We start from the raw sequence: 19,761 nt of genomic DNA, 5'->3' as shown, positions 1-19,761 counted from the left end.
TATATCTAGCTCTCTAGAACTGTGGTGCCTATTCACTCTGTAGATTGATTTGTTTCTGTAGTTTTCTCAAGTTCTACCTTTGAATAGTTTTTCAGTTCCATTGTTTTTCCTTCTTCGAGGATACCAGTTATTGAACATTTTTCTCTTTTGTCTTTCATATCCATTATTTTCTCTCCATTCCTTTTTAGCTCTGTCCATTCCGTTGACTGCTTTTGTGAATCCTCCCCTCGACATCACTTGCACCAGGTTGTAGCAGTGTCTTTTTCTTTTTTTTCTTTTTTAGGTTCCAAGGTAGCCTTCATTTCTGTGTTGGTTTTGTATTCCATTTCTTTTCTGAACTTTACTAGTTAACTTCTTTTTATCATCTTCTCCTGCTGTATTTTCCTTAAGCTCTTTATATCACTCCATTAAGCTATTTATTTATTTTACTAATTCATTTGAAATCATGGCTAGGTCATTGATTAGTCCCAGTTTTTATTTGATTGGTGGCAACATTTTTCTTTGTATTCCTTGTTTTTCCTTGTAGCAGCTTATTATAGATTCTGTGTTTATTTTTTTCTTTTTGAATGACATGAGTTTTCCTGTACCAAGTGTTTGCAGGAGGTTCATTTGAGAGAGGATCTAGGGCATTATTCCAGGCTAGCAGGAATTGAGCTTGAATGTGAATTGTTTACCCTGTTTCTTTCCACCACATGGAGATTGGCAGCTTTAGTGCTGCTTACCACTCAGAGTTTCTACCTTCTATCTGGTCTGTTAAACTGCTTCTCATCAAGATATTGTATCACTCTGTGTACTTTCTGTGGCACTCCTTGGTAAAGAACATGGTCCAGCCCCCCCCTAATTCTATCAGCCTGTAGATTGCTTTGTGTTTTTTCAAATAGGGGGTTGGTGTCCTTGTCTTCAGGGTGAGTTACCTGCTTTAGAGAACTTGACCAGCTTTCGTTGAGACCTTCAGCTACAGACATTCTTTTCCAGCATTTGCCATTCTCCTATTTGACCTTGGCTATTTGGGGGCAACCTTTTAATGTGTTTAGGAGTTACAGATATCTCTTAGTTGAACTGGAGGTGAAATTTGTATTTCTATTACTCATTCGGTCATTTGGGATGATTTCTGAGAGGCAAAGGGAACAAAGATATCTTGACTTCACACCTTAAAATCAGAGGTCAAGAGAACATTTTAAGTACAGTGGTGTCCCTAAAAGTCAGGTGGCTAAGTATAAAAGAAGGATTAACTGGAAGGAAAATTGAGGCATTATATATGCACTATTCATGTGGGAGTCTGCCTGGAGGGTGGGTGGTAGTATAGACAAAAAAGGATAGGGAGGAGCTGCAGCCTAATGGGCATGCATGTTTTTCAAGCTCAGGCTGAGTTTAAAATCCTGTAGAAAGAAGACAGTGAATATATGGAGGCCTTGGGGGAACAGGATTAGAACCTAGGGAAGTATTTGAATCAGGGATATGAAAAAACAAAATCTCAGGAAGAGAAGGCTACCTCAGCCCTAGAACTTGCCTCAATTATTATAGCATTTGTGTTCAGCATTACTTAAACCTCTTTCAAATAGATAATGTCTCCATAAAGTTATTTCTAAGTACAACAAACAAAAACATTGTGATATTTGAAGGTTTTTTTTTTAATTTACGTTAAATGTCTCTTTTATGGAAATACTATGTTTGTCTCATACACGCAAGCTATAAAATAAAGGCTACAGGTATACAGGCAAGTAATATATATATATATAGTTCTCTGAAAGCAGTTTTCCTTATTGTCAGATCAAAGAGTCCCTTTTATTTATTTTTTTTATGGTTCTGCTCTGTTCATTTCAACACATTAAAAATATGTCCCTACTTATTTTAGCTGTATTATATAGGAGCTTGGTGTATACACTTTATTGCCCTGAGTCTTCTCTCTCTTCCAAGTCCCTTATTAATGTTTTTATTCTCATCTTTGGCAGTGGCTTGAACCTGGCATCTGTAGCACGACTCAGAGGTACTTGGGAAAAATTACCAAGCAAGTATGAGAAACACCTCCAAGATCTACAAGACCTTTTTGATCCATCTAGAAACATGGCAAAATATAGAAATATTCTTAGTAGTCAAAGCATGCAGCCTCCAATTATTCCACTCTTCCCTGTTGTCAAGAAAGATATGACATTTCTACATGAAGGTATTTAAAAGTTACTTGAAAATTAGCATGTTTAGCTTCATGTTTTGACAGAATTGTGATTTATTATATTTAATGTATTTTTCAGCCTTTTATGTCACTAAAGCTTTACCTAATTATAAATGCAGCAACTTTTATAAATCAAAACTCCCATTATTGACAGAAACAAATTTAGGTGTTTACCCTGTGCATTCAAACATAGATTTCACTTACACCCAGATCATACTGTTTGATCATATTTGTTATCTTGTTTAGTAACATTTTTCCTTCCAACTTTGTTTTTAAATTAATAACTCACGGAAAACTGCCTAAAACCAGTGAACAATTAAATGAATTATGACAGAGCAAACACCCACGTAACCAACACCCTGGCCGAAACAAAAATGCCCCTTTCTAATTACCACCCTCATTCTCTTCCCCAAAAGTAATGACTGTCCTGACTCCTAATACTGGGATTTAGTTTTATCTGTTGTTGAATTTTATATAAATGGAATTATAGAGTGTATGTCTTGGTTTGGTTTTGGTTTTTGGCTTACATTAGTCAACATTAGATTTGTGAGATTTTTTCCATGTTTTTGACTATAGCTGCACTTGACTTTCAAAACTAGTGTTCTGTTACCTGAATGCAGTACAGTGGATTTTTCCATTGTCCTGATAAGCATTCGATAGTTTTCCACTGTTCACCTATTATGCATAATGCTGCCTTGAGTATTCATATCATTCAACGTGGCGTTTATGGATCTGATATTCGTATAACCAACTTTAGAAAAGAGTTGACATTATGTACGTAAGTAAGTGCAACACTGGCAGTGTTACTAGAGCTCATTGTTCCTTGTCAACACCTGGTAAATTCAGCCTTCTTCTTTTTACCCAGTTCAGTAGTGGTGTGGTTTAATTTGCATTTCCCTAATTACTAATGAGATTGAGCACCCTTTTATATATTTATGGGGGGTTTTTTTGCTCAATTATCAGTTCAGGTTTCTTGTGTATTCTTTTTATCAGGTTGTCTGTTTTGTTTAATATATTTTTAACTATTTCTTACAAATCCTGGGTATAATATGACTTACCTTTTGAGTCTCTTAAGGTTATCTTTTGATGAACAGCACGTTCTTAGCTTTAAACGCCTAACTTAGTGATCTTTTACCATGTTTAATCTACAATCTTCCTGAATTAATTTTTGTGTATGGTATTCTAGTAAAGTAACTTACTAACTATATACTGTTTTACTATTTTTCTCATGTTACACTAGACATTATAATTGGTATTAGGTTAATATTCATCAGTACTTTTCGGTGTATTGGACAATGCAAAGAACTTAGATTATTTAAATTCCATTTATTCACATCCCAGTTTATATGCAGTTGTTGTCATGCCTTGAACTCCCACATGATACTATCATTTAGTAAGGTCGGTATTTAGATGATGATGTTACTGTTTTTATTCCTTTCTGCATTTCAACACTTCCATGTAGTTGGGGTTTTTTTCTTGCTATAACACTATTTATTATTTATTTAAGTGCCAGTCTGCTGATGATGAAATATCTTAATTTCGTTTATCTCAAAATGTCTTCATATTCATTTTTTTTTTTTAAGATTTTATTTATTTGACAGAGAGAGACACAGTGAGAGAGAGAACACAAGCAGGGGAAGTGGGAGAGGGAGAAGCAGGCCTCCCGCAGAACAGGGAGTGCGATGCGGGGCTCGGTCCCAGGACCCTGGGATCATGACCTGAGCCGAAGGCAGATGCTTAACAACTGAGCCACCCAGGCGCCCCTTCATATTCATTTTTAAGGCATAATTTTGGTTGGCATTTGTCTTCTTTGAACATTTTAAGAGACTATTCCATTGTGTCCTGGCTTTCATTGTTGATATTGAGACATCACTTGTCAGTCTTCCTTGCTGTGCCTGTGACTGTATTTTGCGCTTTTCCCAAAAGCTGCCATATAATTTTGTCTCTTTTTTCCTCTAGTTCGGCTATGGTGTAACTAGGTGTAGCATTTTGGGTTTTGTTTGTTTTAGTCCTGATTTGTTTGTAAGATGTCTTGAAAACTGTGTTTTGATATTTTTCATGAGTTCTGAAAATTCTCATTCATTTTATCTTCAAATTTTTTACTTTTCCTCTTCGAACCTCTACTTCAGGGATTTTGATTTCACCTTTGTTAGACCTGATGACTTCCTCTGTTGTCTCATACCCTCTTTTCTCTGTTTCTCACCTTTTTGTCTTACCAGGCTTCATTCTGGATATTTTCTTCCAATTTATCAATTCTTTCTTCAACTATGTGTTTTTTACTGTTAAATATATCAGTGAGTTCCTACTTCCAGTTGTTGTGTTAATGTGAGGTTTGGTTTTGTTTTTTTTTTTCCTTTTTCGTCAGGTTTATAATTTGCATTTTTTTTTTTTAATCTTTATTATGTTCTCTGCCAAAGTTCTCAGTGTTGTTTTCTGTATCTTTGCACATATTCAACTTGGTTATTTTAAAGTCTGTGTCTAATAACTCCATCCTTTGTGGGTCCCTTTCTGTTGTCTTTTTCTCCACCTGCATTTAATTCATGTCTCTTCTCCTGATAAGCCCTGGTTATTTTTGGTCAAATGTATGTTGTGTATAAAAAATTACAGAAATAATCTGAGATTTTGGATGATGTCCCATTCCTCCAGAGAAATTAAAGCTTGCTTTTGCCAGACAGGTGTGCTAGCAGTCCACAATCACCTTAATCCATTTTCACCTCTTGAGATAATTTAACACTGAACTTGTATCCTAGTCACATTTAGTTCATCCTTAATCCCAGAATAGCCCTTCAAGATCCCAACCCAAAGCATTGGGAGTTTACCAGGACTTAATTATCTTCTAACCTCATAAGTCAGAGTGGTACTACTTAGTTTTTTAGGCTCATCATCTGCCTTTTCTGAATCAGTAATGCCCCTAGGATCAAGTACTGGGAAATAGTAAACCTTCCCCAGATCTTCATTCCTCTTCGGAATCTTCACTGCCTCAATAGCTTTTTGATGCCCTAAAATATTTGCTTTTTCTGTTTTTGCTCAAATTTTCTGATTATTCTCAGCAGAAGGGTTGTTGTAATTACCTAATCTTACTGCCCCCTCTTTCATAATCACTCCTTTTTCAGAAGGAAATACTCTGATAGACTTCATATATATTTTTCTGACTTGCTCCCTCAAAACAGGTTTGTGTGACTTGAAAGTATTTTTGGTGATTATTTTGTTTCCACCTCACATGTTGAAGCCCTGAACAACTCATGTTCAATGTATAGGTTCTGTTTACTATGAGGAAGGAGAACATGCTGTGTTTCAGACCCAGTAGGTTCTCAAACTTGTCTTTAGGGACTTGGGAGTTCCACAGAGGCATCTCAGGGGCTACCATAGTAGATAAGTGCAGTCACACTAACTATTCAAGACAGGCATGAAAAAGAAACACTACTATAGACAGTCACTTACATTTTTTTGCCTTGTAGTCTGAACTTAGCCATCAGATGGGCTAAGTTTGGTTTCATACCTGCTCTCTTCAAAGAAAAGTAGACCATTTTGAAAGTTGTGTGAATTTTTCCTAAGAGTCCAATTATCAGAATAGAAATAAAAATTTTGGAACTTTTAGGCAAGCAAATTTGTGTCGGTTGATGAAAGTAAGAATTGTGAATTCAGATTTTGGAAAAAGAAGATGAATGGCAGGCTAGAAAGTATTTCCTCTGTGAGCCAGCCACCTCTTAATTTTAACTAATAATTGTGATTTGGGAAAACATACTTACCCTTCCTTAATCCCTCCACTAGAACCGTCCCTTTTCTTAAGAAGAGTCATAAGTTTTCAGGGGATATCTTTTACTTGATAAATGTTGACAACTCATTTAACAATTTTTAAAACTATTTTTAAATCAAAGAAAACTTACTGGATTAAAACTTACTGGATTAATTAAACCCATAGGTCAGTCTTTATGACCCCTGGCTAAAACCTGAGTTTTCAGGTGCTATACCCTGCTGCCTAAAAGGGCAGATGCAGGTACCTGCCTGAGAGTGAGCTGAGCATCTAGAGAGTAAGATTTAAGGAAGAGCACATTTTACAGGTGTGCCTATAATAACACCTTGAAATTGGTTTCAGAAGCTATGTAGCTTATTTATAATCACTGCTCCCATAGGAATAGAATTCCTTCCAGTAGCTCATTACCTGGGAGCAGAGTTGAATCGTATATATACGCTTCTTAAAAATAGAAGTGGCAGGGCACCTCGGTTGCTCAGTCAGTTGATGGTCCCGACTCTTGATTTCAGCTCAGGTCATGATCTTAAGGTTGTGGGATCCAGCCCCGAGTCAGGCTCAGTGCTGGGCATGGAGCCTGCTTGAGATTCTCGCTCTCCCTCTGCCCCTCCCACCCCCCCGCCCTTAAAACAAAACAAAAACCAAGAAAACAGAAGTGGCAGTTTGATAAAGAAGGTTCTTTTTTTTTTTTTTTTTTTTTTAAAGATTTATTTATTTGACAGAAAGAGACACAGCGAGAGAAGGAACACAAGCAGGGGGAGTGGGAGAGGGAGAAGCAGGCTTCCTGCTGAGCAGGGAGCCCAATGCGGGGCTCGATCCCAGGATCCTGGGATCATGACCTGAGCCGAAAGCAGATGCTTAACGACTGAGCCACCCAGGCGCCCCGATAAAGAAGGTTCTGATTTGTGCTCCCAAGAAAAACTTGACTTCTGCTACCTTTATATAGGTATTTTAATATTGAGAACCAAAGAATTGCTTTTATTTCATAGGAAATGACTCCAAAGTAGATGGTTTAGTGAATTTTGAGAAGCTAAGAATGATTGCCAAGGAAATCCGGCAAGTTGTTCGAATGACTTCTGCTAACATGGACCCAGCTATGATGTTTCGACAGAGGTATGGCATTGAAGTGTGTAAAAGTGTTAGATCAAGTGATATCATCAAGTGATACAGCAACAATAGTTATCATTTATTAACCATCTCCCATTTGTTATACACTGTGTGACATGCTTTACACAGGTCAGTCACAAGTAATCATTTGTCATGGTACCCCTTAAAGGTAGGTGGTATGAAAAAAATGATGCTCAGAGCAGTTAGGTAACTTGACCAGTATTATGTACTTTGCTGAGATTTGAACCCTGGTTCTGTATTACTTTTTTGAGTATGTGGATAATTCTGTATTGTTATTGTTACATTCAATAACTAATAGAAGAAAATTGCTGACCCTTACTGAAGTTATCACAGAGGATGGATGCTTTAACTGGTTTTCAGCCTAATTTGTAAAGTATTAGTCTGCACATGTCTTTTATTTTTACTGAATATTTTTAAGTTCTATTTCTCTTTAAGTCATACTTTATTCTTTTAAAATATATTCTTTTCCTCAAGCCATAGTACTACTCTATTTGTATGTAAGTACTTTAACAGAATTTAGAAAGCACAAATTTAAGCATTTCCATCATTAATAGAAATGGAAGATGTTATTTGTATTCCATATTCACTTCTAAGAATGCTTTTTAAAATTTATTTTTAATATAATAACAAAGTCTTTCTCAGACTATATAAAACTTACAGAAAGTATGTTGTCAAGCTGTTCTTAGTAATTTTTATAATTAGTATTTATACTAATGTATTTATTTAATTTTTTAAATTATAATCAGTATTTAATTATAATCAGTAAATAGATACTGGGGTTTTAATCTAGGCGACTTATTTTCTTCCGGGCCTATGTGTATAGCTTCAGTACATAAGACTTTTCAAAATGAAATATCAACAAGGGCAGGCATATTTCTTTTGGCTTAAAAAAATATGGTCTATGAAGGAAACAAAAACACTTGTTTCTTTAAAAATCAGAGGTGGAGTTTTTGTAACTAAAGAATCAGTGTGTGTCTGGGTAGGTTTTTTGTTTTGTCTTATTTCAGTTACTGTTGAGGAAGGAGTCTTTGTTTTTGTAAGGAATTGATCCGATGGTTGCTGTAGTGTAGAGATCTTCAGAGTACGGACGAAGGGTTGTATCCCCTGTCCCCTTCCGTAGCCATCCCACTCTGCCCTTAAGAATCACTACGTGTAATGAGGTACGTTGTTGCTCAACAGTTTGGAAGCAGAAAACAGTTAAGAACCAGGGACCAAAGCAAACGTGGAAGAGGGTTTGTTGTTTGTTTAAGTTTTTGCATTTGTTGCATGTTTCTGTCCAGTGGTCCCACCACTCCCTGTTGTCTTATGTGGACCTCCATTTTTATGTTAGCAGCCTTGTTCCTGAGACATAACGAATTTGTGCCCCTACCAGACCAGTAAATAATGAGTACCAGCTGTGATTCAAAAAAGAGCAAAGGAGGAAAAACCTAAGGAGGAAATTAGTAAACTTGGCTGTTTTCTGTGGAATGGCCTGGGTTAAGTAGAATATAGTGTAGGGGAAAAGGAAACATTTATAATTAGATTGGACAAATAGAAATGGACTGAATTTTCCTGAATCTGTTTTGTCAGCCAGTACTGAAATGTACTCTTTCTTTAAGCAAATAATTGTCCATTTTGTGGTGTATATTATCTAGTGTGGACAAAGTAACCTCTTTTATTCTAACAGTAATCAATTTGCTGACTGAAAAACAGAGTCTTGGGCCACCTGCAGCTGGAGCTTAGTGGGTGCAGGCCTGGCACACTGAGGCTGGCGGGGAGCAAAAATAAACAATCTTTATTTGGTCTAATTGGAGTATAAGGATATGCAGTATTTTATTATGATGGTGTAGTTTTACCTAAACTTTAAGTTGATTTGCTGGTCAACATTTCTTGTAAAGTACTTGTCAGAGAAATTTCTGCCATTAGAAATGACATAAATCTTTATGTTCCTTGTAATTTCATCCTGTCACTTAAATGAGTGGCCCAAAATCCTTTCAAAAAAAAATTCAAAAATTCTCTTCCCTAAAAACTTTAAATTCACAATTTATAGTAAGTACATGTTTTTTCTTAAGCTTCTTACTAACATAAGCCTATGATGTGGATTCGATATTAGAAATATAATTAGCCTAAAAAAATATTTTAAAGAATATTGTGGGTTTGTTGGCCTTTGGTACATATCATAATTCATTTTACCCCTCTGCATTCCATTAAAGTCATTTTACTGTTAACTACCATTTTTTTCTTGGTAAAATTTTTCTGTTCTATTCTGTCTCCATAGTTTCTCTGACTCTCAACTGTTGTCTTTTTTCTGTGTTTTCCTATTCAAACCCATGCTTCAATGTTTGTGGCTCTTGCTTACAGGAAGAAGAGGTGGCGGAGTCTGGGGTAAGTGTAGAGATGAATGCAACTGAAATGGAGATTGTACGACTCTTAACATATACTGCATCCTGTTCATTAATGCACGCACATAAAATAGCATGCGTTCTATTAACCCTGTCAACCTACATTCCTGACAAATGCCTTTTGCTAACAAGGTGAAAGTAGTGATAGAACTAGCTTTTTTCCCCCCTTTTCTTTGCCATTGTTGATGTCCCATAAGTCCCTTACAGATTTTAATTTAGCAGGGTCAGTTAAATGATGATGATGAAGTACATATTTGGTGTGCGCTTGCTATGTGCCATATATTATTCTAAGCACTTTAAATGAATTACTGAATTCTCCATCCACCCTGTGAGATAAATACTGTTATTCCCATGTTGCAGACGGGGAAGATAGACTGGTCTGAATTCTTAGAGCTCATTAATAGTGGATTGAGACCCAGGTAGTCTGATTCCAGAGTCCATGCCATTTTCTTATTCTCAAATGCCATATTTTGGGGTGCCTGGCTGGTTCAGTCAGTAGAGCATGTGACTCTTGATCTCACAGTCAGAGTTCAAGCCCCACATTGGCTGTGGAACCTACTTTTAAAAAAAAGTTTCTCCAAAACCATATATATTTTTTAATGTAATAATATAAAAATGGATGAAGTTTGTTTATAAAGGTTATGTTACAATTAGTTTTCCAATAAGAGGCAGCCCTTATCCAAACTATACTGTAAAATTTGGTTAGTAAATAATTGAAATAGAAGATGATTTTAATTCATCAGATCCACTAATACCGTGAGACATAATAAAACATTTTTAATAAGAGACTCCCTTATCTCTCTTAAACCTGTAATACAATCAGGGGTGCCTAGCCAGCTCAGTCTGTAGAATATGCAACTCTTGATCTTGGAGTCATGAGGTCAAACCCAAGTTGGGAGTAGAGTTGACTTAAAAAAAAAAAAAACAACAACAAACAAACCCTAATACAATCAGAAACTGCCACCTTTTTCTGTTCAGGTATGTTCAGATATCTGCTTTTACATTGATATCTATTTAGAATCATAGAGTGTTTAGGACCTTATAAATCATCTATGTAGCCCTTTCATTTTTAGATGAAGAGATGGTTTTTGTGAATGAAGGGTTTTGTTATTTTAAGACTAGAGTGAATCATGAAGTTAGTTGCTCTTATTACATGACAGAAGATTTTTTGTGAGCCACTTAACTTGAACTAGAGTCTTGTCTTATTTGTGATCTTGTTTTCTGTTGAAGTTTGGTGAACTTGAATTTCCTTCTACGTTCTCCGTTCTCTTTGTGTTTCTCATGTGTTTTCTTCTGTATTCCACATTTATGTCTTGGTCTTTTCTGGTTCTTCTCACCGAAAATAGAAATTGGTTCCTGGCATTACTATTAGAAGAAGAATATCGGTCAGTACATCCTAGTGGGAATTTGGGGTGTTGAATGACTTAAGTAACATATTCATTGTTCAGTTTTAGGGTTGCATTGTATGATGCTTTTGCAGATGCTAAGTATTTTTATTCTTATATCATGGTGGTTTCTGTTTTGGACATAGTTTAGAAGACATTTTATTGTCATTATTACAATGTTATTAGTTACTAGGATTTTGTATGTATCCTCGATTTGTAGACACCATTTTTTTTTTGATACCAGCGAAGGAAAAGTTATTAAAATATTTGTATTAAAATTTGCTCCTAGAAGGGCACATTCTGCATGGAGCACTGGGTGTTATGCACAAACAATGAATCATGGAACACTACATCTAAAACTAATGATGTAATGTATGGGAATAATATAAGAATAAAAAAATTAAAAAAAAAAATTTGCTCCTAAAAGTTGGCCCTTGATTTTACTGCATTTATTTGAACCTAAGATATCTTCATTTGTTGGACACACCATTATTTGATGTACCACTAAGAAAAATTACTTCACTGCCTTCTTACCCCTGAATATTTTTTACTTTATTAAAAGAGCTCTTATGTAAACTTAGATATGTATTTTTATCACATAACACCCTTTTGCATCCATTAAAAGAAAAATGTGAGCAAATGAAATTGGTTTATTTAGATCTCAGACTTCTTCATATTTAGAATATGAGTCTTCCGAGTGACTAGTTTCTGGGAGTTTTTTTTCCCTGCACAGTATTCTCTTTTGTGCCTTCAAGTGTGTTGGTAATGCATTATTTCTTAAAACAAGCCATTAAAGAAGTAAAAGCTGCTGGTGCTGGACTCATGGCTTGGGCTTGCAGATACTTAGAGCTAGCCTCCTGTTGACTGCTGCTTTGGGAATGTTGTTGAACTTGTCAGATTTACTCCCTTCTTAATAATCATTTGGTTACTGGAGATTGAAAGAGTAATTCACTAATGTCATTGGATTTTCTTCCCAACCATTCTGCAAGTTTTGAAGTTTCTGTGTGTGAAACTAGTGATAACCCTGTCACAGTTTCTGCCTGACCTGTAGCAATCAAAAGTTGATTTCAAACGTAAGGCGCATTCTATTCCAAAGATCTTAAAATAGTGAAAGAAAAAAAATACTATAACACTTTAACAACTTTGTTTCACTTAATTTACCAAGAAAACACTAGGATTCTAGTGTCTGTTTTAAATAGTATGTGAGCACTGAAGAACAAATTGTTCTGTGGTTGTGGTCTATTTAGAATATTTGGGAATAAAAATGAGGGTAATTTAGAAAACCCATAGATAGCTTTATTATTTTGGAATGGGAACTTCATTTAGAATAAAAATCATTTAAGAACCTTGCATTTCTAGCCTAATTAGAAAGGACAAATAACATTGCATTTCCTATTTTGCATTGGTTCTCGATGTGGTCATTCTAGAGTGAGGTTTGCCAAAAAGAGGAGAGTTGGGAGAAGCGTTAGCTTGTTTGGATCGTAGTTATTTCTACCTGGCTTGCAGTTCCCTCACAGAGGCATTGCAAGGAAAGGTCCCAAGTCCCAGATAGTCAGTCCTAGAACCACATATTGCTTAATCCATTTGTGTGTGAATGGAAGATTGAGTAGCTTTCTGTTGTACTTCTGGTCTCTAACTATACTGAATTGAGTATAAATGCTTATTTTTCCTGTCGGTTGTTCTTTTTGAATTTTGGCCAAGATCTGCTTACTGGTAAAATTGGCTAGCGTACTCAGAGCGGGCCTGCTATAGACAGGAATGGTGATGGCTATGGTATGCTCAAAGCAGCACAAACAGAGCTGCTCTAGAAACTCCTGGTGCAGGGATCTGGCTGGGGATGCACTTGTGACACAGGCTCTTGCCATATCTTCAGAGTGCGGATGGCCTCGGGGCCAGTTTACTTGTCACAGTTTTGCCTTGAGTTGCGTAGGCACAAACGTAGATCTGATGGAATTCGTTGCTTTGGGTGGGGAAGGGGGAGATTGTTATCTTGTTCTTTTGAATTCTACACTTTGCCGAATCTTAAAACTCAGGACATAGCCATGTGTGCCATATTACTTTGCATTAATGCTCTTCATCTTTTAACTCATTTGCATCAGCATGCAATAGCATTAACAGAACAAAATTCTTTTAATCTTCAGTCTGCCATGTGTAATTCTCATCTTTACTGCCCCTCATTGTGATCTCCATCTCCCTACAGGTCACTGAGTCAAGGCAGCACAAACTCGAACATGCTGGATGTTCAGGGAGGTGCACACAAAAAAAGGGCACGTCGCAGCTCTCTACTTAACGCCAAGAAGCTATATGAGGATGCCCAGATGGCAAGAAAAGTGAAGCAGTATCTTTCCAGTCTGGATGTAGACACAGATGAGGAAAAGTTTCAGATGATGTCATTGCAGTGGGAACCTGCCTATGGTACCTGTACGTACAAGGTTTCGCTTAATGTAAAAGAGAACAGAATAGAAGTTTATTTCTCTAGAGTTAAGCTGAAGTCCCGTGAAAATTAACTTTCACTCACAAAAGATTTCTGATATACCCCAAGCATCAAGTGATCTCTTAACCAGATACTGAATACCATCCATTCTTAATGATTACTCTGTGCAGGAAATTGAGAGATAAAGAGTTCTTCTTTAAAAATCATTATAAAGTCTTCTTATAAAAACTGGAACATTATAGAGGAGCCCTTCTGTTTGAGAACATTTTTACCTTCACCCCTAAATGAAGAATAAAAATAAGTGAAATTTTTACCTTTTTTAAATCTCACAGATGATATAACTTACCAACTAGAAAATCCAAGAAATTTAATTAAAACCCTTAGAGAGGGTCGCCTGGGTGACTCAGTCAGTTAAGCACCTGCCTTTGGCTCAGGTCATGAACCCAGGGTCCTGGGATCGAGCCCCACTTCGTGCTCCCTGCTCACTGGGGAGCCTGCTTCTCCCTCTCCTGCTCCCCCTGCTTGTGTGTGTGTGTGCTATCCCTCTCTCCCTCCCTCTCTCTCTCAAATAAATAAAATCTTTTTTAAAAAAAAAAGAAACCCTCAGAGATCATAGGTGTCAGTAACTAAGGTAAGAAACAAGAAAAGTCAGGCACATTCTGATATTGATGTGATGGACAAAAGAAGAGCCTATTCTCAAATTTTTTTTTTTTTTTTTTTTTACGTGCAGCTTTCCCCCACTATTCCTAAGTAGAGCATTCCTATGAAACCTTTCGTAAGCCAAAATGACATAAAGGGAAGAAGCAATTACCATGAATTTAGATGCAAAAAAATTTGAGTGTTCCTAAGCCCCCCAAAATAACCTCTTTTAAGCTTTTCTGATACCTTAAGACATACCTAGCTAATGGATACACGAAGTAAATCTAGATAAAGCACAGATGTGCACAGACCCAGTTGAAAGCTATGACGGTTTGATGCTCAGGTGCTGAATATAGTTTCTGGGAAAATAGCTTGTTGATTCTCCTCTGCATGGGGTTCACACTGTGTCTATAAGCAAGAATCCTCTTTAAATTTCTTGTGGCTAGGGGCGCCTGGGTGGCTCAGTTAGTTAGGCGACTGCCTTTGGCTCACGTCATGATCCCAGGGTCCTGGAATCGAGTCCCACATTGGGCTTCCTGCTCTGCGGGGAGCCTGCTTCTCCCTCTCCCACTCCCCTTGCTTGTGTTCCCTCTCTCGCTGTGTCTCTCTGTCAAATAAATAAATAAAATCTTTAAAAAAAAAAAAATTTCTTGTGGCTAAAAAAAAATGAAATCTTGCCATTTGCAACAACGTGGATGGAACTAGAGGGTATTATGCTAAGCGAAATAAGTCAGAGAAAGACAATTATCATATGATCTCACTGTTAGTGGAATTTGAGAAACAAGGCAGAGGATCATAGGGGAAGAGAGGAAAAAAATGAAACACGACGAAACCAGAGAGGGCGACAAACCATAAGACTCTTAATCTCAGGAAATAAACTGAGGGTTGCTGGAGTGGTGGGAGGTGGGAGGGATGGGGTGGCTGGGTGATGGACACTGGGGAGGGTATGTGCAATGGTGAGTGTGGTGAATGGTGTAAGACTGATGAATCACAGACAAGTACCCCTGAAACAAATAATGCATTATATGTTAATAAAAAAAAAAATTTCTTGTGAAAACTGGTACTGACATAGGTGTTTCATAAAAGTGAAATGGCATAATGCAGACTTCTAAAAGCTGAGAATACCTGTACAAACAAGAGAATATTACATGTGTCTGGGTCAAGGAAATGATGAGTTACAAAAGCAGAAATCAAAAGTGGTAAAAGACACTGTGTTGTGACAACCAAAAAAGATGATTAAATTATAAGTGGATGTTATTTTATGCATATTAAATTAAATGTTATGCCAGTAAAAATTCCAATAGGATGTCTAGAACTTGATAAACTATTGACAGAAGATAGTTGGGGGAGGTTCACATTTTCTGTTTCTGTATTCCTAATTGATAGGAGGAAATGGTAGTCATCATGGGCTGACCCAGAGTAGAAAAGAGAAAGTGTATATAAAACCACATACTGATTTAAAAATTTCAGATATGACAGTGGATTTTAAAGTACAAAGTAACAAGTATTTGGTAAATGTTATTATAAAAACAATACCTTGGACATTTCTACCCATAGGAATAAGTATGATGGAACAAACACCTTCTATAAAGGATGAAGACAGAGTTTGAGTGTCATTTATTACTTTTTGAGCAAGGTTCTCTTCATTCTAGATCTCTAGATCTCCCGTTTGCCCAAGCGTGTAAAACTTAAGGATTGACAGTATGTTTTATCTCTGTGATTCTACGTCAATCCTATTAAATTAGGAGAAAGAAATAATAAAACCTAATAATCATTTAGAGCTTTCTATATACAGCAACCATGTTAGGCCCTTCACAGACATTGCTATTTACTCCTTATAGCTACCTGTCAGGTGTCCAGTATTGGGGTTGTTATTCCTTTGAGATAATGCACCCAAAAATCTGTTTATATAAAGATGTTGCAGAATGTATTCTGATGAAAAAGAAATCATGCAGATACTAAAATGCTCGAGAATAGTCAAGCATACTGTTTCCTTATCAATACAAGGAATAGTACATGGCCATTAAAAATAGTAGACATGTAGACTTTGAAGGTATCTAGGAAAATTTTTTACTACCTGTGACTTACTAAGAATAGTGTCAGCCATGTGAAAATGGTATATGTAAGGAGTAAAGACTGAAAAAGTGTACAGAATCTTAAGATTTATTCATGTTTTACGGTTCAAAGCCCATATACATAATTAATTTATTAAAGTACTCTGACCCTGCTTTGCGTGATCATTGAAATTATTGTTCCCCAAGTAACTTAACATAGACCCTCATCATCTTACAGTTATGGGACACAGTTTAACCTTTCATCAGACAAAAGCAGAAATAATGTTTATTTTATCTTTTGTTTTCATTATCTGCTTTTTTTGTTTCCTAAATCTGATTTGGGATATTCAAGAGCATAAAAATCTCTTCTATGCCTGGCTCATTGTTAAAATGTGGGGCCCAGAACGATTCCACATACCTACTCTGCATCCATTCTCTCTCTCGTCCTCCCTCCCTCACACATACACACCTGCATACTTTTCTTACACTCATCTAGACTTACCTGCCTTTTCTTACAACACTAAATGGTGTCCTTTACCACATATTTAATACTGATTTAAAATGAGTAAATCTGTAGGACTTGCTTTAAGTTTTGTGAGTTTAATTCAGTGTGTATTCCTTTGATTTGAGTCTTTACTTGATTTCTGTTGCATAAATGATTTTTAAGCATATAAATATTTTTATTTTTAATCATTTTTCAAATGATTTTTAAATCCCAAGCCTATACAGTAGTAATTGCTGAGAAAAATTTTAGAATTTTGTTCTTCCTAATAAATCAGTATATATTTGGCTGGGTTTGGGCAGTCCTCTATATTTAAAGTGGTCTCTTGGGTTTTTTTCCTTGTACTACAGCAGTTAAAATAAGATGTCGGTTGAGAATTGATTAGTATTAAGAGAAAGGGGAAGGTGTGTTTCATGGCTTGAACCCAAAGGTGAGATAATTGCCTGGATTCAAGCAGTTGAGGAGTCACTGCACATTATCGCACAGGAGTCCCTTTGTTTTGACTTCTGGGTTGTTTCCTAATTCTTAACACTCAAAATACACTGTAGGCCCCCATAATAAAAGCATGGTAGATAACGGTTATAGCTGTGCTGGGACTGGTTAAACGTGCTAATTTGGCTTTTATCTTGATGTTAAAAGCAAATACATCATGGAGTGCTGAGACTGGACCTGTGTTAAAACCACCTTGAGTTACTGAAGAACTAAAAGTTCTTTCCTCTGGACGACCGTATTGATTTTATACAAAGGCGGCAGCTTTTTGTTTCTTAAGTCAGAGTGCTCCGTTTTTAATTCTGACATTTATTGTCAAATACTCTAACCATGAATTTATAAAACAGTTCTCTGGTATTCCTGTATATAACTATCGAAACAATTTCACTTGCTCAGCAAATACCCATAGTGGTGAGCAAGATATGCAATCCTTACTCTCATGTTAGTTAAGAGCCTGGTTAGGGGGACACATTAATTGATGAATCGCACAGGTAATTGAATTGTTAAAATTATCAGTGCTGTGGGGGCGCCTGGGTGGTTCAGTCGTTAAGCGTCTGCCTTCGGCTCGGGTCATGATCCCAGGGTCCTGGGATCGAGCCCCGCATCGGGCTCCCTGCTCGGTGGGAAGCCTGCTTCTCCCTCTCCCACTCCCCCTGCTTGTGTTCCCTCTCTCGCTGTATCTCTCTCTGTCAAATAAATAAAATCTTAAAAAAAAAAAAAAAAATTATCAGTGCTGTGGGAAGAAAAGGTACAGGATGACTTGAGAAAATAAGGGATCTCATCTAGTTGCTGCAGAGTGTGTGGTATTAGGGAGGCAAATACTGGCCTGATGCTAATCTTGCAGGACCTAATAGGCCATAATACTTACATGAAGTTGTTATACTTACAGGAAGATTAATCTGTTGTGTGTTTTGTATTAAAAAATACATGGCTTTAATGCAATTATTTATTATTGTCACTGGTAATAACCTTGCCTTAAAAAGCACACAGTTACATATTTCTTACTCTGTTCTATTAGTGACCAAGAATTTAAGTGAGAAAAGATCAGCCAAATCATCAGAAATGTCTCCAGTGCCTATGAGATCGGCAGGCCAAACAGCTAAAGCACATTTGCATCAGCCCCACAGAGTAAGCCAGGTGCTCCAAGTGCCAGCTGTTAATTTGCACCCAATCAGGAAGAAGGGACAAGCCAAAGACCCTGCCGCATTGAGTGAGTATTCACAATTATTAGTGCATCGATTTAATTAAAATCTCCAGGGAAGTTAGAATGAAAAATCATTGCAAATGTAAATGCTCAGAAGATGAGCTAGTGTAGTTTGTATAATTTAATCATCACTCATGAATTTAAAAAGGTTTCAGTTTGCGTGTAGGTATGTGTTGACAGCGTACATATTTTAAACGCTGGTATTGGAATTTCTGTAGTCACATCAACAGAAAACTTAAAGCACTACACTGAGGTACCGAGAGTTTACTGCATTCAGAGGTGCATGACACAGTTATCTAATGCACATGCGCCCTATGAGAATGAGGTTGCTTATTCTAAAAATGTATATTGTTTTTTCTTTAATGATCACTTCTGAAAAACTTAGGCGACAAGAAGAGATTGTAAAGTGTATAAAGAATAGCCTGTGTTTTTTTCCTGCCCCGCTGTTAGGTCATGTGGAAGGGAAGCTAGATTCAGTTTGGTTCCTAACATTATTACCTAGCCCATGTATTATATTTAGGACATACTTAGTAGAAATCTGTGAATTTTTAATTATTTGATTTTGTTTTAGAGCCAGAGTTGAATAAGAAAGGGTCCCCGCCCTTGCCAGATTTTCATTCTGATGCTATAGACATACAGACCAGTAACTTAAGTATAATGTGTTTTTTTTATGCCAGGGGTATGTGCATATAAAAACGTATAAAAAAAAAGGAAACTTTTAGGGCACACAGAGCTAAGTATAAAGTAGAGCTTCAGAGGTGACTTTTTGGAGGTTACGTAACGCCTAAGCAGAGTCTTAAGGTTGATTAGGATGGAGGTAATTAGGCAGAGATGGCAGAGAAATTGCTTCAGGCAGAAGAATAGCTTGGGATCTACGTACAAGGAGCTATGGGCATTGTGCTGCCTCTGAGTGCAGAGCTGCAGGAAGTGCGGAGAGAATAATAATTAAAGCTGATACCTACAGAGCACTCCTGAGTGCCAGACACGATTCTGAGTGTTTTTACTAGGTTTGTTATATTCATTTAATCCTCACAATAACCCTGTAAGATACCTAATACTCTCATTCTACAGAGGAAACAGAGGTTCTCAGTAACTTACACACTTACACACCAGGGAGTAATGGAGCTGGGAGTTAGGCCCAGGCTATAACAGACTCTAAAGTCCTTGCTTTTAACCATCATATTAAATAGCCTCCCAGGATGACGAGAAATGAGGTCCTAGGCATGCTGAAATTATAACATGGTGTGCCGAAGGAGAGTTGTCAGTGGGTAGCTTTTGCAGAGATTTGAGCAGGGGAAGGTTATGGTCTATTTTATGTTGGAGAAGGACTATAGTAGGGAGCGCAGCAAGACTTCAGACAGAGAGTCCAAATGGAAAGTTGATGTAATAATGAACTGAAAGTTGCTCAGAGCCTGAACTAGTTTGATGGTTATGGAAATGAAGAGGTAATTAGATGCAAAATTGGTAAAGTCAATCAAGTTGCTGTTTAGGCGTACAAAATGAGACAAATCCTGATCTGGCTTCTTACTGGGATGTCATCACCCAAAAGGTAGTATTACTTGTTCCAAATAGCCCTTTTTTCTGCTTGGTGTAATATGGCTGTTATTTATATGATAAATACACT

At 36.8% G+C, this 19,761-nt stretch overlaps 1 protein-coding gene across 7 annotated transcripts in view; it reads left to right on the top strand.

Annotated features, from left to right (window-relative positions):
* RAPGEF6 (Rap guanine nucleotide exchange factor 6) overlaps nucleotides 1-19,761 on the top strand; it is a 202,570-nt gene that overhangs the window by 166,600 nt on the left and 16,209 nt on the right. For 5 of the 7 annotated variants that reach the window (XM_035014063.1, XM_035014064.1, XM_035014065.1 and 2 more), the window contains 5 exons: nucleotides 1,953-2,164; nucleotides 6,911-7,034; nucleotides 9,390-9,413; nucleotides 13,016-13,236; nucleotides 17,952-18,143. In XM_035014063.1, coding sequence (XP_034869954.1) covers nucleotides 1,953-2,164; nucleotides 6,911-7,034; nucleotides 9,390-9,413; nucleotides 13,016-13,236; nucleotides 17,952-18,143 — 773 coding nt within the window. The remainder of the gene's footprint in view (nucleotides 1-1,952; nucleotides 2,165-6,910; nucleotides 7,035-9,389; nucleotides 9,414-13,015; nucleotides 13,237-17,951; nucleotides 18,144-19,761) is intronic. The other 2 variants (XM_035014061.1, XM_035014067.1) reach the window with 1 other exon arrangement.

The sequence above is a fragment of the Mirounga leonina genome, unplaced genomic scaffold (genome assembly GCF_011800145.1).
Source record: "Mirounga leonina isolate KUSES-001 unplaced genomic scaffold, KU_Mleo_1.0 Mir_168, whole genome shotgun sequence".
Classification (NCBI taxonomy): Eukaryota; Metazoa; Chordata; class Mammalia; order Carnivora; family Phocidae; genus Mirounga; species Mirounga leonina.
This window is presented reverse-complemented; position numbering and strand designations above follow the sequence as displayed.